Source organism: Phocoena sinus, chromosome 4 (genome assembly GCF_008692025.1).
Source record: "Phocoena sinus isolate mPhoSin1 chromosome 4, mPhoSin1.pri, whole genome shotgun sequence".
NCBI classification, from domain to species: domain Eukaryota; kingdom Metazoa; phylum Chordata; class Mammalia; order Artiodactyla; family Phocoenidae; genus Phocoena; species Phocoena sinus.
In genome coordinates this window covers 99121922-99146351 of record NC_045766.1, presented here as the reverse complement: position 1 = coordinate 99146351, position 24430 = coordinate 99121922, and the positions used below count along the sequence as shown (strand labels likewise).

Below are 24430 nucleotides of genomic sequence, written 5' to 3'. Positions count from 1 at the left end.
AAGTGAATCAGTTATACATATACACATGTTCCCGTATCTCCTCCCTCTTGCGTCTCCCTCCCTCCCACCCTCCCTATTCCACCCCTCTAGGACATATATTCTATGTATCATTTTTTATTGTGGTACAATATGTATAACATGAAATTTATCATTTTAGCCACTTTTAAGTGTATGTATCTTTACAGTGGCATCTCTGTATGTCAAGTATCTACCTAATAACTCATCAAAGTCTCTCTTCTCCCTTCAAAATATCTTGGATTCATCCGTTCTCCTCCGTTTCTCTTGAACTGGTAGAGGGGTCCTATCTTCCACTTGAGGGATTTCAGTCCCCTAATGAGCCACACTCCAATGTCATCTTTTTGTTTTTTAATTAATTAATTTTTTGGCTGCATTGGGTCTTCGTTGCTGTGTGCGGGCTTTCTCTAGTTGTGGCAAGCGGGGGCTACTCTTCGTTGTGGTGCGCGGGCTTCTCATTGGAGTGGCTTCTCCTGTTGCGGAGCACAGGCTCTAGGCACGCAGGCTTCAGTAGTTGTGGCACACGGACTTCAGTAGTTGTGCTCATGGGCTCTAGAGCACAGGCTCAGTAGCTGTGGCACACGGACTTAGTTGCTCCGCGGCACGTGGGATCTTCCTGGACCAGGGCTCGAACGCTTGTCCCCTGAATTGGCAGGCAGATTCTTAACCACTGCGCCTCCAGGGAAGTCCCCCAGTGTCATCTTATTTCCAGTGTTTACCACAAACCAATCATAGCCCAGTTATTTGTCCCAAAGTCCAGCTTAATATTTTACTACTCTTCTTTAAATCCCACTCATTCTCTAATACCAGTCAGATCAAGTTCAAACTGTTCCTTTTCCAGGATTTACCATCAATGAATCTCATTTTCTATATCCATACTCCATTTTACCCTTGTACTATCCTCCTTTCCTCCTGTCTTTGGGCATTTCCTCAGCTGTGTGTTTTCCTCCTTACCATCTGTACCAGGGGTCAGCAGACATTTTCTGCAAAGGGCCAGGTAGTAGATATTTTCAGTTTTGTGGGCCATACAGGCTTTGTCCCAGCTACTCAGCACTGCCACTGTAGCACCAAAGCAGCCGTAGGCAGTACATAAACGAATGAGCATCGCTGTGTTCCAGTGAAACTCTGTTCACGAATGTTGAGATTTGAATTGTATATAATATTTGCATATCACAAAATCTTCTTTTAATTTTTTAAAACCATTTAAAAATGCAAAAATCAGTCTTAGCTTGTGAGCTGTTGGAAAACTGGCTATGAGGTGGATTTGGCCTACATGCTGTAGTTTGCTAACCCCCGCTCCGTATCAAATGTGGTAGGTTTCAGGTAAATCTAGCAGATGTTACTTGGTTGGCCTACACACTGTGTAAAAAGTTTTTTGGGGGCTTCCCTGGTGGCGCAGTGGTTGACAGTCTGCCTGCCGATGCAGGGGACGCAGGTTCGTGACCCGGTCCGGGAAGATCCCACGTGCCGCGGAGCGGCGGGGCCCATGAGCCATGGCCGCTGAGCCTGCACGTCTGGAGCCTGTGCTCCGCAACGGGAGAGGCCACAACAGTGAGAGGCCCGCGTACCGCAAAAAAAAAAAAAAAAAGAAGTTTTTTGTATCAATACTTAAGTTTAGAATATTTTTCAGAAGAACCTGTTTTTCACCTTCCCTTTAAAAATCAGAAGATTTGGAAACTCTGGGGAAACATTCACCTTTGGTGATAATTAGCTGGTGTTGAGTAGAGGCATATGTGCTCCCCAGTGTACCATAGGATATATTGCCAATTTTTTTTTTTTTTTTTTTTTTTTGCGGTACTCGGGCCTCTCACTGTCGTGGCCTCTCCCGTTGCAGAGCACAGGCTCCCGATGCGCAGGCCCAGCGGCCACGGCCCACGGGCCCAGCTGCGGAGCGGCATGTGGGATCTTCCCGGACCGGGACACAAACCCGCGTCCCCCACATCGACAGGCGGACTCTCAACCACTGCGCCACCAGAGAAGCCCTGCCCATTTTTTTTCATCTGGTACACTACTCATTTATATTACGTGCCTGACCTCCTGCTGGTACGTAAGTTCGTGAACCCTGCTTAATACTAACCTGCATATATGTTTTTAAGATTCAGTCCGTCCTCATTCCCTCTGTTAACCTTCTTAATTAACCCTAAATAAAACAGTCTTTTCCTTTTCTGATTTCCTATAACTCTTACTACTTTGAACCTCTCTGTATCTGTTACTGTTCTTATACTTACTTCCAAGAAGGATATGAAAGTTTTACAATGTGAAAACACATAAAGTAGGACACGGTTAGTTAAATAGATCATCTGCAACTTAGTGAGAAATATGTATATCAAGGGCCTGAAATAGTCTTGTTCCTAGTATTTGAGTTTTCTTCTCTAAGAAAAAAGAAAGTATTTTGCAAGATATAGTTTAAATTTTCTGATAAAAGGAAGCACTGAAGTTTTTTTTGGAGGGGAATGTTTTTGTCCTAGACACTGAAGTCTAGGACAAATTAGTCATATGTGTTGCTTCATGTAGGAAATGTATATGTTATTTATTTATAAATAAATATATATAATTTATACATATTTTTCAGTATAATGTGTGTGTGTGTGTGTGTGTGTATATATATATATATATAATTTATATACACAGTTGTCCCTTGATATCTGTGAGGGATTGTTTCCAGGAGTCCCCACATATACCAAAATCCGTGGATGCTCAAGTCCCTTATATAAAGTGGCTGACGACAGTCGGGCCTCTGTATCTGCAGGTAGGAAACCTGTAGATACAGAGGGCCAAATACATACAAAATGTACATTTTATTTACATATTTTATTTAGATTTATGTGTAATTTATTAAGCTGTAGTTTTAATAAAAGAATACAGGAACCATGGTGATTGTTTAAGTACCAGGGATGCTTCAGAGATGAGGATTTGAGCCCAGTTCACCACTATGTAATCTCAAGCAAATTGGACCATCACTCTGAACCTCAGTTTCCTCCTGTGTAAATGTGGGCTAATAACAGTACTTACCTCAAAGGATTCTTATAAGGACTAAATAAATAATGCACATAAGAGCTTAGCTGCATGCCCACCACATTGAAAAACCTTTCGGAAATATTGGCTATAATATGCTTATTACGTAGGAGACATGGCAGTAAATTTTGTCACAGAGCATTTCTGTGGTTATCTAAAGTTAACCTCGTATAGCTAGAGCACGGTTCTGGTGATCTTAAAATATAGAGCTAGAACTTAAACACACCAAAGCTAAAGTAGTAACAGTCAATTAATTTCTCCCTTGTGCCCCTTCTTTCCAAAATGGCATGTCTTAGCCAAGCTTTTGATGAGTGCTATATTGAAGATAATTTGCTATGGAAGATTCTAAAGGGTTCATTTCTTTTTAAAAATCTCCGCTTGCTATCAGCTATGCAAGTGACAGGTTTTAAATACTGTTGTGTGATTTTTGGAGTCTAGCTTCTAACTCAACCTAGACTGAAAGCAAACTCATCATTAAGGATACAAATTTTTGTTTTTCTCAAAAAGAACTTCTAATCTATTAAAGTACTTAATAATTACTATAATTTGATCCCAGGTTTTTATACTTGAACGCACTGAATGAAGTTAATGTCTTTAGCTTACAGCAGATGCTTTATTTCAAATTTATTTAATAGTTGGGGGAATCTTGGGCAAATCACCTAACTTTTCTACCTCACTTGTTTCTACCTTATAAAATAATGAGTACATGGTGAAATAATGCATGCAGGGTACCTAGTCTGGCACATGGTAAGCTGTCAATAGGTGATAGTAGTAGCTTTTTTTTTTTTTCCCAAACTGACTGGGTATTCGCTGCTGACCAGCACCAGGAGTTTTATGTCCTACTCCTACCCTGGCTCCCACTGCATGATGATGAGTCAAACTGCCAACTGATGCACTTTGACTGAATGTTTCACTGCTTGTTTGTTCAGCTGGCTCCTGTATTACCAAGAGGACATTTCTAATCATCAGTGTGTGTTAGAAGAAGGGCTGTATGCTGACCTTACTTCCTGTGGCTGCCCAACATCTAGAGTCAAATCCCTCAAGCCCATTGACTATGTAAGTACTTCACTGATGCATATTTATAAGACTTTTTCTTGTCCAGTTTAATTACTGTGAATGATAACATGAAGTTGGAAGAAATAATACAGGGAAAATATAAAAATTTAAGTAACTTGCTTGAAGATTGTAAAATTGAGATTCACTCATGAAATCCAACTAATGAAAGATTGATTTTTTTTTTTTGCTGCACCACACAGCTTGTGGGATCTTAGTTCCCTGACCAGGGATTGAACCCTGGCCCTCGGCAGTGAAAGCATTGAGTCATAACCACTGGACCACCAGGGAATTCCCAAGATTGATATTTTTCTTCTTTCTTTGTTTTTTTATCAGAATGCAAAATTTAGGAAGTAGAGTAATATAGCCCTGAGCTTAAATGAATACTTTAACAACTTTGGGTGACATTGACTAAGTTACTTAGTTTCCTCATCTATAAAAGATAGTAGTACTTTGTAAGGCCACTGGGATATTAAATGCGATGGTGCTTGTAAAATGCCTAGCACGTGGTGAGCGCTCAATAAGTATTAGCTGTTAGTATCGTGACTGTAATTGGTAGAGCTGCTTAATAAAAATAATAACCTGATCATTTTATTATTCTGCTAGATAAGTCACATGACAGCTTGTCTGCTACTTAGGTCTGCAATGTTACTTTAAGTCACGGAACACCATTGGTATTGATTTCAAACCTTGTTTTGGGGGAACTAGGGCTTTCCTGCCTAGATTGTGCAGAGTTATCTGGGTCACCTTGGAGGCTTACATTTATAGAGTAAGTAATTTCTCCTTTCTATCATATTTACTCAGAATTTTAAGTGTGAGAAAAACAGGATAGCTATTCTGGGACATTCATTCCGGGTCCCTAGTTAGTAGTGTCTTTGCAGAGGAAGTAGTAAGGATCTGGAATATTTTTAAGATGTCTAGTTATAATGATTCCCTAGGAGCATTTGGTCAAAGCTGAGATTTACACAATGATGACTAGAAGCCCTACATGGTGACAGGAGTGACTCAGTCAGATCTTTCAACCAGAGCTGACTCCAGGAGTGATGATCATACCTAGGATCTTCGATCCCAACCTCAGCAATGTAGTCTTTTTTTTTTTTTTTAAGATTTATTATTTATTTATTTATTTTTAAATTTTTGGCTGCATCAGGTCTTAGTTGCGGCAGGCGGGCTCTTTGTTGCGGCACACGGGCTTCTTTCTAGTTGTGGCAAGCAGGCTCCAGAGCTCATGGGCTCTGTAGTTTGCGGCACATGGGCTCTCTAGTTGAGGCGCGTGAGCTCAGTAGTTGTGGCTCATGGGCTTAGTTGCCCCGCGGCATGTGGGATCTTAGTTCCCTGACTAGGGATCGAACCCGTGTCCCCTGCATTGTAAGGAGCATTCTTTACCACTGGACCACCAGCAAAGTCCCAGCATTGTAGTCTTATTTCAAGGCATTCCTGGAGAGAGTATTCTTGGTATCAGGGTAAAAATAGAGTCTTGGCTGAGGAACAAGAATAAAAATAGAGCCTCGGTCTCTCTTAGTGGCCTGTAGACACCAACTTGGAAAGACTAAGTGGCTACGATGCTTCCTGTCTATTGGAGGAAAACTGGATTTAAAAAAAAAAAAAGAATGTGGTTTGGTCAGTCTCTCCAAGTATTGATAAGGCTGAAAAAGGCATGGGAAAGTAGTCTGCATTTACTGGGAAGGGAACTTTTTAGCAATTTTTAGTGGTCAAACTAGCAGACCGATACTTAGGTGCTCCAAATGAATGGTATTACTATTTTTGTTTGAGGAGTTACATTTCTTCCACATTCATGAAGTCAAAAATAAATAGCTAAAATTAGGAGTAAAAATACAGACAGAGAAAAGAAACATCTCTACATAAGTTGAACTATGTAGTTGCATGTCCCTGGTTTGGTCCTGTGGAATCCAGGCAGTGTAGATGAAGGTGCCTCTTGGAAAGGATTTGAGAGCTATAGCCTTTTCACTTCAAGAACTGATTAAAGAGTGTATTCAGTTTAGGTAAGGAGAGCACATAAGTTTTCTTAATGCCTTTACCAGGTATGTTTGAATCTCTGAGAGGTCTTTGTTGAAGCCATGTTTAGGCAGTAGGTTTGGTGGTGAAATGGAGGGAATATGAGGTGACGTTGGGCATCCCAGTAAAGATCTGCAAGCTGACCAGGAGGCAGCCTCAACAGGTAACATTTCCTTGGTGAAGTCAACCATGCTTCACCCTTGGTGGCCCTGAAACCCTGAGTTGATCAGACCTAGGAGATTGATAGGTGAACCAGAAGGCCAACCTGGTAATTTTGTAGGAGGTGGATTCTAGTAACTAGAATACTTGAGAATTCTGTCCTGGGCATTTTTCTGCCTCTCTGGAAGAACCCAGGAAATGGAATTAGTCATCAGACATTTTCCTATTTGGATAAAATTAGGTAGATGTCTTGAGTAGTTTACCTAGGCTAATATTCCCCACAAAAGAGACTCCACCACCCCACCTCCCCAGTTGTTTGCATTCTCCAAATTCTGTGTCTCCTTTCCTTGGAAAATTCTAGACACACTGTATCTATCCTGCTTCGCTGATTACTTTCACAGCCCCTGTCCCCCTACTGTGTTCCCACTTAGGAACTGATATGCCCTTTTCTATAGATTGGTTAATACTACCGCCTATGCCACAATCCAGTGTGATTCTGGATTCATTGTGGGAAATGTTACATCCATTGAGTTAACTTTACATATATATGAGCTAAATTTTTTTATTTTTACTTTTATTAGTTAAAACTGCAGAATTATGAGGGTGTTGCTTGTAGTTGGCATTCCCAGACATGCTGTGACTTTTAGTGCTAAAGTGTCATAATGGTATAATATTGAGGAGTCCTAACACTTCATCTTCATACAAGATCAGTATGTCTTGCAAATGACAGTTTGCTCCAGGCTGATTTCTATCTGTGCAGACATATGTTACATTCTAGAGGTCCATGGATGCATAATTTGCAGTCATTTTACAGTGAAAGGAGCTGCGAGCATAGTTTACAGTTCTGCTTTTTACTAGTGTGACCTTGTACAAATCACCTAATTTATTTTGACCTCAGTTAACTCATCTGTAAAGAAACTGTTAGAACAGGTATTTTTACATCTTTGACAGCCTCCACTTCAGCAGAATAAGTATCCTGGGCATGTTTCTAATTGGACATGAAAAGCAATGTGTCCAGTCTTAGGCCTCACATGGTCTGAGGGAATAAGATGGTATGTTAGCTTTCAATAAAGTTTTGCCAAATAACAGTCCCCAGAACAGTTGGTGAGGGGCTAGAGGTGAGTTGGGAACATTAAGTAAAATGTTTTTTAAGCATTGGTCTAGTAGTGTGTGGGGTAACCTGCTTTTGTTGTACTTCCATGGGAGCAGCAGTCTTCTCATTACTTCTTTAGTGTCTCCATGGTAGCTTGGCATGGAAGTTGGCCTCCTTTGAAGTATAATCCAATCCTGGTAGCTATAAGCAGGCAAAGCAAAAGAAACATTGTAACAAGAGATTGTAGAAAAAGTTCAAATGAAATTTATGACTGTGATGACATAAATGATCTTAAAAGGTAGAATAAGAATTGGCAAGACAATAATTCATTCTGTGCAAGAGTAATGAATAAGGGAGGGGTACAGCTATAAATAGATGACTGTAAATCCAGCCACAGATGAAAGGAAGCAATGACTTTATAAAGTGTAGGGGAGTTTGGTTACTTTTAAATTTTCGGATGAACTCATATATAGTTAATAGCAGTAACCACTGTGTACATTTTGAACATGAAGGCCAACAAAAACCTACAGTAAACATCATACTTCCAAGTGAGATATCTGAAGCATTTCCTTTCAAATTCAGGCAGAAGACAATGGTTTCTACTATCACCACTTCTATTCAACATTATTTTGGAGTCCTAGGCACTTTAATAAGATTAAAACCACAAAAGGTATAAAGGAAGAAACAAAATTGTCAAGAATATCCACAGACAAGTTATTAGGATTAATATGAAATCTTAAAAAGTTGCCGATTACAAGATAAATAGCAATTAAAATATAGGATACTTAGAAATAAATCTAACATAATGCAAGTAAGTTCTTTATGAGGAAAATTGTTAAAACTTTCCTGAAGGACATAAAAGATGGAGAGAGATTTTATAGATGAAAAGACTCAATATTGTAAATATTTTGGTCTTCCCCAAATTAATAAAATTTCAGGCAGAATGCTTACAGAATCTTTTGTCTTTTGCAGGGGTAAAACATGATGAGCTCCTTCTAAAATTAATTTGGCAAAGATAGGGATTCAGAATAGCCAAGATTATTTTTAAGAACAATAGGCAGGATCACTTGTCCTACCAAATACAGATATTGCATTATTCATCAGTAATAATTAAGGTAGTCAGTATTGGTGCAAGGAGAGACCAGTAGAAGAGTGGGATAGGAGAGCATAGAAACTGACCTTCATGAATAATGGAATTTGGAAGGTGACAGAAATAGCATTTCAGTGGGGCTATTATGAAAGACAGTTGGCCCTTTACATGGAAAAAGATACCATTTGAATCTTGCTTTATTCCAAACACCAAAAATAAACTCCAGATGGATTAATGGCAACCTAAATGTGAAAAACAAACCTGAATGAAATGTACGGTGCCGGGCATATAGTTAGTAATTACGTAATATCTTTGTAAGGTGACAGATGACAACTCGACTTCACGGTGATTGTTTTGAAATGTATAGAAATATTGAACCACTGTATTGTGCACCAGGAACTAACATGGTGTTGTAGGTCAATTATACTTCAAAAACAAACAGACAAACAAACTCATAGAAAAAGAGGTCAAAAAAAAAAGGTTAGATTTGTGGTTAACGGGGTGAGGGGTGGCAGAGGGGGAATTGGATGGCAGTCAAAAGATGCAGACTTCTAGTTATAAGATAAATAAATACTAAAGATGTAATTTGTAATATGATACATAGAATTAACACTGCTATAGTTATATATGAAAGTTGTTAAGAAAGTAAATCCTAAGAGTTCTCATCATAAGGAAACACAATTTTTTCCAATTTCATTTTGTATCTATATGAGATGACGAGTGCTCACTAAACTTACTGTGGTCCTCATTTCACAATGTATGTAGGTCAAATCATTGTGCCGTACACCTTAAACCTGTACAGTGCTGTGTGTCAATTATGTGTCAATAAAACTGGAAGAAAAAAACAGAAGAAAATATGGAAAACTATGGTAATGATATTAGAGTAGGATGGATTTAAATGCAAAACATACAAGTCAGTAGTAAAAGGCAAGCGTATCAGTTTCCTGTTGCTGCTGTAACAAGTTTCTACAAATTTAGTGCTGAGGGGGCTTCCCTGGTGGCGCAGTGGTTGAGAGTCCGCCTGCCGATGCAGGGGACACGGGTTCGTGCCCCGGTCCGGGAGGATCCCACATGCTGCGGAGCGGCTGGGCCCGTGGGCCATGGCCACTGAGCCTGCACGTCCGGAGCCTGTGCTCCGCAACCGGAGAGGCCACAACAGTGAGAGGCCCGTGTACCGCAAAAAAAAAAAAAAAAATTAGTGCTGAAAACAACAGAAATGATCTTACATTTCTGGAGGTCAGAAGTCTAAAATAGGTCTTACTGGGGTAAAATTACGGGGTCGGCAAGACTGCATACCTTCTGGGAGACACTAGGGGCGAATCTGATTCTTTAACTTTTCCAGCTTCTAGAGGTGCCCAGCATTCCTTGGCTCATGGCCCTCTTCCATCTTCAAAGTTTATCACTTCAATTTCTGTTCTTTGTCCTCTGTCTCTGACCCTCTTATAAGGACCTAAGTGATTATATTAGGTCTATCTGGATAATCCAGACAAATATCCCCATCTCTAGATTCTTAACTCTTTTTTTTTTTTTTTTTTTTTTGGGATACGCGGGCCTGTCACCGCTGCGGCCTCTCCCGTTGCGGAGCACAGGCTCCGGGTGCACAGGCCCAGCGGCCATGGCTCACGGGCCCAGCCGCTCCGCAGCACGTGGGATCTTCCCAGACCGGGGCACGAACCTGTGTCACCTGCATCAGCAGGCGGACTCCCAACCACTGCGCCACCAGGGAAGCCCTAGATTCTTAACTCTTAATCACATTTGCAAAGTCCCTTCCACTATATCAACTAACATATTCATAGGTTCCAGGATTAGGATGTAGACCTCTTTTTGGATGGTGGTGGGGGAACATTAATTATTGAGCCTACCACAGCAAGCCACAGACTAGAGAATATATTTTCAGCCTCTATAAGCTACAAAGGTTTAATGTATAGAATATAAAAAGAACTCTTTCAAATCAATTGAAAAAAAAAAAAAAGAAAAACCTATTTTAAAAATCAGCAGAGACTATGAATAGCCAGTTTATAAATGTGAGAAAATGGCTAAGAACATACAAAGGATGTTAAACCTCACTAGTGATCCAGTAAATGCAAATTATCAATAAAATAGTAATTAGGTAGCATTACCTTACTTTAGATACAAACATTGGAAGATCTGACAACACCAAAGTTTAGTTTAGTGGCAGAGAAGTGGGATTATTCGTACAAAGCTAGTGGAAGGAGTATCAGTTGCTATGAGGGAAAAATAAGGATGTTTGTTGCAGCATTGATGGATGAAACAAACTATAGTACAGCACAATCATAAAAGGACATATAATACATTAAGTGAGGTTCATGTGTTACTAAGGATGTTACAGTAAGATATATTTCTGTGAAATGTAAAAACAAAGGATGTATAAAGATTCACAACTTCAGCATAGTGGTTACTTCTAGGGAGGGGGGAAAATTAAAAATCATCTGTACATGTTATGATTTTACTTGTTTATACAATTTGATATAAATATAGTAAAATTCAAATGTATTACTTCTGGGTGCTGGATACATGATTGTCTAGATATTATTTATTCTTTTTTGAAATGTATTATAACTTTTTTTTTTAAAGGAAGAAGACCAGTTAGAAAGGTGGGCCTGTGATGAAACTGATTTTCTAAGCCAAGTGAAAGAGGCTTTTATGAGGGGCATTATAGTTCACTGGAGAAGAGTTTGGTTTGAGAGTCTGACAGACCATTGCTTGTTAGCTGAGTGACCCTGGGCATGTTTCTGACCACTCTGTGCCTCAACTTTCTCATCGAATAAAATGAGGATTATATGAGCTAGTGCATATGAAGCCTTTAGCACATGAAAACACTCAATAATATTATAATAGCTCATAGACAAGAATTCATCTTTGTTGTGCAACATCAAGATTTGATGAGACTGAAAGTATTTATGTGATTTTGTTTTAAATGGGCCAAATTTAGAAGATTCCAGATTAAAGTCTCATTAGAGATTTATGAGCCTTCTATTAAATTTTCATCACTGCAGATACGTTTTTGCCAGCACACTGTTTGGTATTTCTCTGGATTGGAATGGTATTTGAGGTGCACATTATGGTTACTTTCCTTGAATTCAGTCTAGTTGTTCTTAGTTTTTTAGCCATGGTTCACTTGGCAAAGATTATGGTGAAGTGAAATTGTTGGGCTGTACAGATATGGCTGTTCTTAGTGGCTGTTTGCTAGATATTTTTAAAATAAAATAACATGTTATATTTAGAATCTAACCAACTAACATAATCCTAAGGTAATATCAACACCTTTTCCATACAGGCAGTGATTTGAAACTCAAAGAACTATACAATGCTAATGTACAGGTCTGTATGGTTTTTTTTTTTTTTTTGTATGTAAATAAATGAGCATGTTTATTGCCCAAAGGGAAAGAGCCAGGAAAAAGTGGAAGGTGGAAATGTCAGAGACAGATGATATGGGACAAAAGAATTCCCCTGGACTTGGCAACTGGAAATACCTGGAAGAGTGAAGATCTGGTTAAGGCAGATAAGGATGTAAAGTGCTGAAAAGCAGTAGAGATGATAGTAACTTTGTTACTCTGACAGATGAGGCTGCAAAGCCCTTTGGAGATCAGAACGTGAAGGGCTTTGTATACCATGAAAGGAAGTTTTGGACACTTCCTGTTAGAGGTCAGAGCTCAAGAGCTTCCTTCCATCTCAGCGTTTGAACTTGTTTAAGTATCCCAGGCACTTGGCAAATTATCTGGTGTGCAAGAAAAATTCAGAAATGTTTGCTAAATTGAATAATTTCTTCTTTCTTCTAAGCAATGAGAAGTAAGGCAAAATTTTATCAGATGCTTTGTTTTTAGTATTAATAGTCAATAAACTTTCCAAGTAGTTTTCACCTCTGTTCTCACTTCCAGAATGGCCTCTTTTTCTCCAATAAATGTGATCTTTGAACGGGATGTTCCCTTTCATTATGTTTTTGTCAGAGGTCTCTCTTCCACCCCCACCAACTCCCCCCTTTTAGTCTAACACAGACTCTAACTAGAGATATTCTGTGTGATTACACAAACCATGCTTCTAGGACCCCAACATATTTCCATTTCAAAAATCTTTTGACTATGTGCTTTCAAGTTATAGTTTATGTACTCCCTGGAGTGAAAGATTGAAGTCTTGGTCTCGTGTTGACACTGAGCTAAGCAATATAAGTCAATATTTGCTTCGTCTTTAAAGTTAGGAAAAGACCATTTGACAGACTTCATTCCACCTCAAAGACTTGCTATATGGATAAAAAAATAATGAAAAAAATGTATAAAGTACATATATTCTCTTTACCATCTTGCAAACTCATGCAGTTGATGATTAGGGAAACCGATCACCCCCATTGTTAAATACTATTCAAGCTCGTATTCAAGTCTGTATAGTTTTAAGAAATGTCAAAAATTAGTAGTTAGATTTAAACATTTTATCCAATATATATTGAAGATGTGTTGATATAAATGTAATCCTTCCAGCAGAGTACCTGTACCCAGGTCTCAGAGCTTCAAATTTAGGTGGTGGACACACTTGCTAAGTTAATGGGATGGGTAAGAATGGGGTCATAGATATTACCCAGATGAGCAACATGAAGTCAACTGCTTCAGATAATGTCACACATGCCAATCAAAAATATTCTACATGATGAAATTACTTAGAACATTTTAGAACTATAGTGGAGGGGTTAAGAGCACAGCCTCTGAGGCCATTCTGTCTAGTTTCAAATGCCAGCTCTTTTATTTACTGTATGTGACCTGTGCCTTCATTCGTCATCTGTAAAGTGGGGATAATAATGGTACCCATGTCAAAGGAAAGTTGCATGGATTAAAGGAGTGAACACAGTTCTACAATTCCTAACATGAATGTATTTTGGGATTTGGAATTTTTCATATTTAAAATTTTCATATTTTAAATTAATTTAATATGGTTCATAGATAGCATATAAGACAATAACCCCAGAAAGGTTCTGGGCAACACCCCATAATTAAACACATTTCTGTTGCTGTAGCAAAATATAATCATGGCTACATAAGTTGGATAAATTTTATAAATAGTTTTCTACTTATTCAGATCAGATTTTGTTGCCAAATGAATTAGGTTAAAAAAATTGGGTTATATGTATATGTATATATACACACATGTATATATACATATATATCTCCATCCATTCACAATCCCTTCTATATAGTTTGTGTGTATGTATATATGATGCCCAGCACATATTAAGTGTCATGTATGTTAGTTCTTACTATTACTGTCATTTAAAATATTATTTTAGTTGATGGAGTGGTAAGTTTTCTTTTCATTTATACAGTTTAAGTATTCTTTTCCTTTCTTAACCACGGCCTCCTTTTAGAGGCTGTATCTTCTTTGCATGGCTTAGACTTCACCCAGCAGGAATGTCCTGTTGCTGCGGACACCTAAGAAGAGCCTGTGGCCCCAAATGGTTGGCTGTCTTCTAAGTTAGCATGGACTGAGGCCAAGAGATTTGTAGAGCTCAAATTGTAATTAAATTCTGGTGGTTTCTGTTGTCCTTGGAAAGTTCAGATTACTCTGTCATCTTCAGTTTTAAAGACTGTTAATAGTGTATATATATACTCTTCCTACTTTCATATTTGGAAAATGTATCAGAAAAATAAGATTTTAACATAGTTCTTCAGTGCTCTTTATTTCTGAATGATTGTCTTCCTAATCTTCCTAAGCTTTAGGTACATTTATAAATCGAGTACATTTATGAATTTAAGTACAGTTGACCATTGAACAACACAGGGGTTTAGGGGTGCTAAGCCCCCCGTCTCCACCCCCTGTAGGCAGTGGAAAATCTACGTACTGCTATTTCTGCCTCAAGACAAAGGAATTGATAAATGTCTCACCCAAGGGCAGGAAGGTGAAACAATTTGGATAGAATCAGGACTCGAACCCAGTTCTTTTGATTCCATATATTGTGATCTCTAATGAACACAAACTTTCCCCAACACTTAGTTAATTTAAAGAACTGTAAAATGAAAATACAGATACTAAATTTATTGGGAAAAAATCCACGTTCAGGTGGATCTGCACAGTTCAAACCCATGTTCAAGGATCAACTGTGTATTTATAAATTAAGACCATTTAAGTAAAAATAATTTAAATAGAGAAAAGTCAAGTTAAATATATATCTCAAACCTCTAAAGAGGGAATGACTTTAAGCTTAGAAACAATAGATGTTTGCAAATGAAAAGTTTGATAGATGGGACCACGTGAAGATATCTCGTTGTTGTTAATGGAAAGGAGGGAGGTTTGTCCATCCCTGTTAGTCATATTTCCTCCTTGGTTAATGCTGTTGGTTTGTGTTCTTTGCCCATTTAGGTACTGGGTCTCTTAGAGGATCCTTACTGATTAATGTAAACTCGTAAAAATATCTGCAGTCATTTCCTGCAATTTTTTTCTCAATCTTCCTGCATGATCATTTTTTAAAACAATTTTTGAGATCCCCTCCATCAGATTTTGCATTGTTATCGTAAGATAAATTTCTAGGTCCAGAATTGCTAGATTGTCTTTGAAACGGGGAGTGAATTTGATGCAATCTGAGTGATAATGGTAGTCTTTTAAAAAATGCCTTTGAAAAAAACAAAATAAAATAAAAAACACCTTTGTGGACATTCTACAAAAGGAAGGTGAAAAATGTACACGGGACTTATTTTCTTAGAATATCACTTAGCATTTAAGTTATATCCTCACATAAGATTTTAATTTTTCCCTGTGGAATATAAAAGAGTTACCTCATGTCAGTGCTAAATGCCTGTAATGTAAGTGCCACTCTTACCACAGCAAACTCTTTACTGGGGAGAGTGTTGCTGATGGTTGATCATGCCCAGTCCAGGCTCCTTGCCTGTCTGCCCTTCCTTACTAATTAGCAACTCAACAAGTAGAGGTAAGCTGAAATGCTTCTTCATTAGCTTAAGGGTGAGAATGTTGGGAAAAGTAAATAGCAATAAAGTCAGGGGCTTATCTGTGGATTTTGACTGTCCACTAATTTTCGGTCACCAGTTTTAGTGGGTAATTTAGAGCCTGCTGTTGGCTGCATTTCTAAACTACTGCTGTTCTCGACCCTCCTATAAGGACATTTCTTCTATAAATTGTTGGCATGCTTCCAGTTTTTATTTTGCAGATAGCAGAAGAGAAGCCTTATCTGGTCTGCAGTCACTCAGGAACTCAGTGACTTGAGATGAATTTCCATTCCTGACCCAGTTTATGTTGTTTACTGAAGGAAAATCAGTGCTCCCGGGCAGTCTTTTTATGCTTAGCTTACTGTCTCACTGCACGCAGTGACGCTTACCTGCTTTTCCAGCATCCTCTAACCCCTCAATCTGCACTATCTGATACCATAGCACTAGCCACATGTAGTTTTTTTAATTAAAATTAAATAAAACACATTCACTTTGGTCACACGAGCCACATTTCAAATGCTCCATGGCCATGTATGGCTAGCAGCTACCATACTGAAGATACGGATATACAATATTGCTGTCGCTGCAGAAAGTTCCGTTGGACAGTGCTTCACACCTTCCGTGATCCACAGGCAACCTTTGCCACATAACATAAAGAGAAAATTACAACACGTTTTACCTATTTTAGAAACCTGGAAATTTCTCGGTATCCTTTCTCTATCTTTCCTTGTATTTCAGAGGTAGCATATTTCATCCTTTTCAAAGCGATCCTTTTCCTCATGGACTGATTCCAGTCAGGGGTTCTGCACTGATGGGACAGTGGATTGGACCTCCGCCTTCTTCCCTAGAACCACCCCTCTTGCCTTGCATCATTCAGATTCTTCCTGTTATGCTGCCACCTTCCACCGTGCCTGCCACGTGGACCAGCCGCCGATTTCCCTCCTCTTTACCAAACTTCTCTAAAAAAACAGCCTGTATGCCCTGTCTACAATCTCTTCCCGCTTATTCCTCAGCCCTTTCAGCCTAGATTCTGCCCCTCATCTCCTGCATGTGGCTCAGTGAGCTCTCTCATTGGTTACCAGCTGCCCCCTGGTCGCCAAACCCAAGCAGCCTCGTCGCAGTCACCCTCTTCCTCGACATCGCAAATGTATTTGATACTGTGGCCAACTCTTCCTTATAATTTTCTTTCTCCTTTACTTCTGTGATATGTCCTCTTTTGTCTCCTCTCTCCTAGTTCAGTCACCTCCACAGGCCTGCCTTTCATCACCACCCCCTTCGTTTGTCAGCGCAGTTCTGCCCTCCTGTCATTTCCGTTTTCTTACCCATAACTGGCTCCAGATATTACCCAGATTCTGAGAGTTCCCAGATTATCATCCCTACATTCGATCTTCTCCCTGAACTCCAGATCAGAAGGTCCAGTGTTCATTGGACATTTCTGTTAGGATTATTCTGCCTCTATCTCAACCTTCAAACCTCCAGTTCTCAATATAAGTTCTCAGCTGCGGGGCATATTTCCTCTCCAGATTTTCTTATAATTAGTGTTGACTCTTGAACAACATGGGGGTTAGGGGTGCCGACCCTCCGCACAGTTGAAAATCAGCGTGTGCCTTTACTGGTGGCCCTCCATTTCCGTGGTTCCACATGCAAGGATTCAACCAACCTCAGACTGTGTAGTACGTATTTATTGAAAAAAATCCCTGTACAGTTGGATCCGTGCAGTTCAAACCCTTGTTCACGGGTCGACTGTGTATCACCGTGCCCCCAGCCCCACTCTCGCACATGTTTTTTCTCACTTTCTCATTCCATCTGTTTGTCTCACTTGGTCTCTCTCATCACTCCGATAGTTTTTCTGGCCATCCCTTATTCGCCAATCCTAACCTTCCAACGCCCCCCCCCACCACCACCACCACCTCCTGTTTTAGGTCTGACTCTTCTTCTTTGGCCTGGAGGATTCTTCCCCTGTACTGATACTTGCATTCTTTCTTTTCTTCACTCATGTTGTTGCCAGATAAGTTTTCTGAAGTCCATTTAAAGAAAAATATGTGCAAACACATTTACATGCAAACACAGGCATAATAATTACCAATTTAAATTTTTGAAAAAATATTTCCATGGTTCAGAAATCCAAAAGGAACCAAAAGGCATGCAGTGAAGAACTTCGCTCCCACTTGGGCCTTTTATCTTCTCAGATCCTAGTTTCCTGACACATTCGCCATGGAGTAGTTTTATATTGATTTTTTAAGGAAAATTTTAATGTGTATAAGGCACATGTTATATGTGTGTGTGTACATAAATTTTCCCTTCTCTACACAAATGGCAGCATAAGAAATATGCTCTTCTGCACTACTCTTTGTCTTTGCCACTAAAGAACATATCTTAGAGATCTTTCATAACAATCTCATTCTTTTGTACAGCTGTATAGAATTCCTCCACAATTTACTTAACCCATGCCCACTTGATGGACATTTAAGTCATTCTCCATCCTTTGCTATTCCAAACACTGCTGCCAGGTATAACACTTTGATAAGTCATTTTGCTCTTATGCAAGTGTATCTGCAGGTCACTTGTGAGAGCCGGTCATTGGACTGTTTATTTACTGTTCTCTGAACGTCCACAGTCCCTGTCCCCAGTGCTCTGCTTCTCATGTACCAACGTACATATAGTTCAGCCCCTTCCTACTCCTCTGCCCAAAAGCCTTCAGGGACTCCCTGTTGGCAATAAATCTGTCTCTGCCCTGTCAGTGTAAAGGAGAAGCAGGCAACTCAATACACAATAGCAAACAGTGGGAGCGCTCGGCACTGTTTCTTGTTGGACTCTGTGTTCCAGCTACATAGGTCTACCTGCTGTTTCCCTAACATGGCCCATGCCTTTCTGTCTCCCTTCTTTGCACAGAGTGCCTTCCCTTTATTCTCCATAGGCCTCTCCAGATCCGTGGCATCTTTTGAGACTGAGCTCCTACACCACCATGTCTGTGAAGCTTCCTTGATTCCTGCACCCTTCTGCTAAAAAGAGTCTGGGCTTCCCCTGGGTACTTTCATAGGGCATATCCTTCTCTGCCCTGGATTACATTCCGATATCCGTGCAATTCTTCTAGTTTAGCTTCTAGTTAGTAATGCCCCAGACATAAGGATGGTGACTTGTTTTGATTTCTCATCCCCCAGAAGTTGCCTAACATGGTGTCATACCAATGAATGAGAAAGAGCAAAGTTGATTCTATTCTTGTCTGACGTGAGGGTTGGGGGAATACTTAAGAGCCTAGAGCCGAGAAGTCTTGTATTCTCAGTGACTGCTCCTGTGACCTCCTTGGAAATGCGAGTTCTGTTCCATTCTATGTTTATTCTATGGCCAGCTAAAAGCATTGGCAGGACCAAAAATGCGGTCTGTATTACAGCACAACCAGACCTTAATATGTGATTGGAACCAGGTCTCCATTTTTATTATGACAGCGAGACTCCTTTTTTAAAGCTTCAATTATTTACAAAAAAATTGAATAAAAATGATTTATGGAATCTAGTCTCACCACTGCAGCTTTGACTATAAGGCCATTAGAGGGTAGAGCAGTAAACTGCATATGAAACAGTGGATCCAGGGTACCCTGCGTTCTAACTGGGATGTCACTGAGGTGTGGACACTGTGTATGGTGATGTTTTCTCTCTTCTGTGCTGTTAGGTTTTTGAAGAACCCTCCATTAGCCTTTTTGCTCTGGAACATTGTGAGGGGAGAGAGTTACATCTAGAAGAGGCTGTGAACTCTGTTCTGAACAAGGACCTGCACTTCTACACCCAGTCTGTGTGGGTAAAAAGTGGACTGTAAGTATGGGACAAGGGCTTGGCCTGCTTCAGTCACTCTTGTAGAACAGAGTTGTGCGGTTGCTTTTTATTTCCCCACAGCTGCTGTTACTTGGTCTGATGGTACTCTTACTCCTTCTTTTCTCTCTCCATGTAATAATAGTAGTTTCTCTCAAATAAGAGAAGACGGTGGACTGTGTCCAGTATGAAGTAGCAGGCAGTGGTCTGGGAGAAGAGCCTGCTGGGAGAGAAGGGCTGCCACGTGTTCAGAACATGTGTCCTAGAGAAGGTGGACCAGATGACCGTAACAATTTGAGCCCACTTTCCTTTCAGAAGAAAACTAATTAAACCAGCAACTTTGACTGGTTGAGACCATTGCCTGCTTATGACAAGTGACTAAAACTAATAGGGTTTTTTTGTATTTTGATTTGACATCTTGTTTATTCTAGAGCTGTTTGCTCCAAGGCAGTTATTTTCAGGCTGGATGTCCTGGCTGACCCAGCCCACCTACCAGCGTTGCTGTTCATTCAGGATGTCAGTCAGGGTGGATCCAGGTCTCGCGGGGCCTGCACTTTTACAATCTAGGGAGATGACTCTAAGAAATGAAGAATGATGGGTATGAACTTCATTAGGTATGAACTTGCAAATTTATTCAGAACAGAAATGGTAAGTGGCCTGCAAGGGAGGGGCCCTGAAGTTGAAGCTCTAATGCTTCCTAGAAAATCTACATCTCAGGCCATTTCTGAGAGTGGCTGTCAGCCTGCCCCTCCTCCTGTACCTTTGGTGTTTAGGTACCAAAAGTCATCTGAAAGAACACACATTGCTCTCAATGATTAATATAAAGATGCCTATTTTTATGTCTTATGACTTTGAAATTGTGTGATAATCAACTCTCCTTGTTAAACTATCTTGGGGATAATGAAAGACAAAGCTGAGACTATAAGTTGATTTGAAAACTGAGTTATAACTATTATAATAAGTGGTTTCTGTATCATTCACGTGTACAGCAGTTTAAACTTTCTTCTGCAAAACATTTCACATGGTTTGATGTTTATTAAACATAAATTGCTTTGCTCTCTCTAAGCATAATAATCCCTATATTACATTCCAGTATATCATTTACCACCTAACTAACTATGAACTGAATTCTACATCCCTGTGAAAGTTAGGACTTTCACAGCACTTTTTTTAATAATAAATTTATTTATTTTTGGCTGCGTTGGGTCTTCATTGTTGCATGCGGGCTTTTTCTAGTTGTGGCGAGCGGGGGCCACTCTTCCTTGCGGTGCACGTGCTTCTCATTGCAGTAGCTTCTCTTGTTGCGGAGCATGGGCTCTCGGCGTGCAGGCTCAGTAGTTGTGGGATCTTCCTGGACCCAGGGATCGAACCCGTGTCCCCTGCATTGGCAGGTAGATTCTTAACCACTGCACCACCAGGGAAGTCCCTTACAGCTTTTTTATACATTTCTTTTCTTTACAAGTGGAACTGATAGTTACTGACTCACTTCTGGAAATTTCTCACGAGCTTATTTCACTCTTTTGTAGAAAACTGGTGCCATTTTACCTTAACATTCTTATTGCTCCTCTTTAGTTTATTATGTACCTCCTCTCACTGTTCTGGATTCTCTGAAAGAGAATTGGTACATGGAGTAAGGACTAGTGAAGGCTGTCTGAAGGTTTTCCTAGGCCACAGATGGCTCCCAGAATGCCACTTAATGCACAGCCAGCTGCCCTCAGTGACAAGTTTTGTTTTGTTCTGTTTAATCCCTGTATTATGCCACATCTCTGATCTGTGGTGGTAATGGGGGCCAAGTTAATGCTTTTAACTGTGAAATTCATTAGATTAATATATAATGAGGTATAGTTTATTGAAACCTTGCCTAGGTTTTATAACTGAGACATCCCTGCCTGTCTAAAAAGAATCTGCAAAGCTGGAGAGGTAGCTCAGCCTCTCCGTGGTCATGCTGTCCTGACTCTGCACCAATCTGATGGTTTAGATTGTGTTGGCAAGAAGGGGTAGAGGGAAGGTCATATGCCTTGTTCATCCATTCATAATTTGGCCAAGCCTGATCTTGGCTGTGGAGAGCAGGAGGCTTCGTCTGAACCAAGCAAGGCAGCCACCTCGTCTAAATGCCTACTTTCTGAAAGCACCATATGCCATGACCTGGAGTCCTGCTGAGAATTTCAGATGCTCTTGGCAGTCCCAGCTTATTCTCCTTAGCTTGATAACCACCTCAAGCAGGGCTCAGCAAACCTTTTCAGTAGGGGCCAGGTGGTCTTTTCAGTTTGTTGGCTATCCTGCCTCTGTCACAAGCATTCAACCTGCCATTGTGGGTGCTGAAGCAGCCGAGGCCAATCCGGAAAGGAATGGGCGTGACTGTGTGCCACTGAATGAGTCTCCAGGCTCCAGACACTCACCTTGAGGCGCTGCACACTTTGACACACTGTAACTTGGCCCGATTTGAAGGCCCCTGGGGTCCTGAGAAGTATTTGCAAAGGAGCTAGACCTTGAAGTAAGAGTTCAGACCAGATTTCTGTGGATAATTTTAAGTAGCCCTTGCTGGGAGTTGTTGTGGAAGGAGGTGTGTCTGCAGAGGTCACTGGAGCTGTCCAGAGAGGCTGTGAAGGACGTGGGACAGTGAGCCTAAGAGTGGAGAGGAAACAGGTGGTTTTTAACTGGGTGATTAGGGAGGAATTACGGTCTATCTCTGAACGTTAAAATGTTAGGAAAAAAACTTGGTATCATCAAAGGAACAAAGAATCCTAAAGCTGGAGGGAACCTTGTTTTGGACGTAAGAAAACCAGATTCCTGATGAATCTAAATCTTCTAAGCCACAGTCCAGTGGGCTTTCTCCTAGTCCTCCCTGCTTTTTCCGTTAAAATATACAATTACACAATGTTTTTTCTTAAAAACAGTCTACAAACCTGGAGGTTTTAAAGAAGGAACCCTACATGGTATAGTAAGAGGTATTTTTGTTAAAAGATTGCTTTCTATTTTAAGCATCCCATTTTTTTTCTTTCCTCTTCTCGTATAGGTGGATAGCTTATGAAGGATCCAATTTCTTAGGAAGACAAATCCTACTCAAGCCTAATGAGATCCCGAATTGGACAGCATTCAGTGGATGGAAAACAATTGGTTCCCTCCGTCCTATGAAGCAGGTAAGGAGAAGAGAACCATACGATCCAAAATAGCTCCATTTCTTAGTAGAAATGTCAAAACCCACAGCATCTGAACTATGGACCGTTTAATTTAGTTTGCCATTTATGTTATAGGAGGATCTGATTAGGATGGGGATTTGATAGATTTTAACTAATTCATAAAATTGTACCTAAGGTCAGCACTGGGTTTTAGCTTTGAGTCCAGAGTCCTATTGACCTTGTTGACTTTTCATGGGAAAATAAGTATCATAAGCTCTGTGGCAAGCAGTGGAAAGAAGAATGAACTCTGAGAGTGCACTAGTTTTACTTCCTAAGTACTTGGCTTTTTCCCCCACTTATGTAATACTCAGGATGGATCCTGGCAATTTAATTAACATAGTATTTATTGCACACCTACTGCCTGTCAGTCTTCTATTCAAAAGCTTCCCACTGCACTTCGGATATAGTCTAATCTCTTCAACGTGTCCTATGTGATCTGGCTCCCCCTGGCTTCTCCAGCCTCATCTCTCATCATCTCCCACTCACACACATGGCTGTCACATGCACCAGCGCACAGAGTGTTTTCCCACGCTTAACACAGGCTCTGCCCTCTGTCTAGAAGTTTCTCCCCCCATTCTTTGCCAGGCTAGTTCTTACCTCTCCTTCTAAGTTCATCTGTAGTTTCAGGTCCTCCAGGAAGCCTGTCTCACTCTCTCTCTAAAACTAAACTACATCCTTAAAGACCTGGTTCTTTTTCTACAAGACACTGCCTGCAGTTTGTCATGACATAGTTGTTGTTGGACTGGGTGCTTTCTCACTCTGCTAGAAGCCCTGTGAAGGCAGGGGCTGTGCATACTCTACCTTGTCACAATGTCTGGCACATTGTAGGAACTCAGGGACTATCTGTTTAATGAAGGAATGAATGTATAAATGGATAAGTGAATGTTTGACATTATGCAGAAAAATTATGGAAGATGTATAAGGGTAGACATGATTTTGGCCTTCTTGGAGCTTACCTTTTTGTTGGGTAAAAAACATGTCCAACTCAAAGCAGTAATATAAACTGCAAAATGGGGAGGGGCCAAGATGGCAGACTAGAAAGACCCTGAGCTCACCTCCTCTCACAAGCATACCAAAATCACAACGATCTGCAGAACAGCCATCGATGAAAAAGACTGGAACCTACCAGAAAAGACATTCTGTAACTGAAGACATATAGAAGGAACCACAACGAGTAGGAGGGACAGACTTGCAATATAATCAAATCACATACCCCTGAGTGGGTGACCCAAAACCTGGAGAATAATTATATTGCAGAAGTTCTCCCAAAGGAGTGAGGGTTCTGAGCCCTACATTGGGCTCACCAGCCTGGGGGTCCTGCACCAGGAAGACGATCCCCCAGAGCATTTGGCTTTGAAGGCCAGTGGGGCTTAATTTCGGGAGCCCCACAGGACAGGGGAAGATAGAGATGTCACTCTTAAACGGTGCAAACAAAATCTCATACACAATGCCCAGGGCAAAAGCAGTAATTTGATAAGAACCTGGGCCAGACCTACCTGCTGGTCTTGGAGAGCCTCTCAAAGAGGTAGGTGGCAAACGGATCAGTGAGCTGGAAGACAGAGTAGTGGAAATCACTGACGCTAAACAAAAGAAGAAAAGAGGAAAAAGAAAGAGGACAGCATAAGAGCCCTCTGGTACAACATCAAGCACACAAATATTTACATTGTAGGGGTCCCAGAAGGATAAGAGCAGGAGAAAGGGCCTGAGAAAATATCTGAGACATAATAGCTGAAAACTTCCCTAACCTGGAGAAAGAAACAGTCACTCTAGTCCAGGAAGCGCAGAGAGTCCAATACAGGATTAACCCAAAGAGAACATACCAAGACACATTGTAATTAAAATGACAAAAATTAAGGATATAGAGAGAATATTAAAAGCAGTGAGGGAAAAGCAGCATATAACATACAAGGGAACTCCCATAAAGCTATCAGCTGATTTTTCAGCAGAAACTGCAGGCCAGAAGGGAGTGGCATGATATATTTAAAGTGATGAAAGGGAAAAACCTACAAGCAAGAATACTCCACCCATCAAGGTTCCTGTTCACATTTGATGGAGAAATC

The 24430-nt window shown here is 40.4% G+C and overlaps 1 protein-coding gene across 2 annotated transcripts in view; it reads left to right on the top strand.

Annotated features, from left to right (window-relative positions):
* CRYBG3 (crystallin beta-gamma domain containing 3) overlaps positions 1-24430 on the top strand; it is a 120040-nt gene that overhangs the window by 83302 nt on the left and 12308 nt on the right. For both annotated transcript variants that reach the window (XM_032630101.1, XM_032630102.1), the window contains 3 exons: positions 3960-4086; positions 19055-19194; positions 22208-22331. In XM_032630101.1, coding sequence (XP_032485992.1) covers positions 3960-4086; positions 19055-19194; positions 22208-22331 — 391 coding nt within the window. The remainder of the gene's footprint in view (positions 1-3959; positions 4087-19054; positions 19195-22207; positions 22332-24430) is intronic.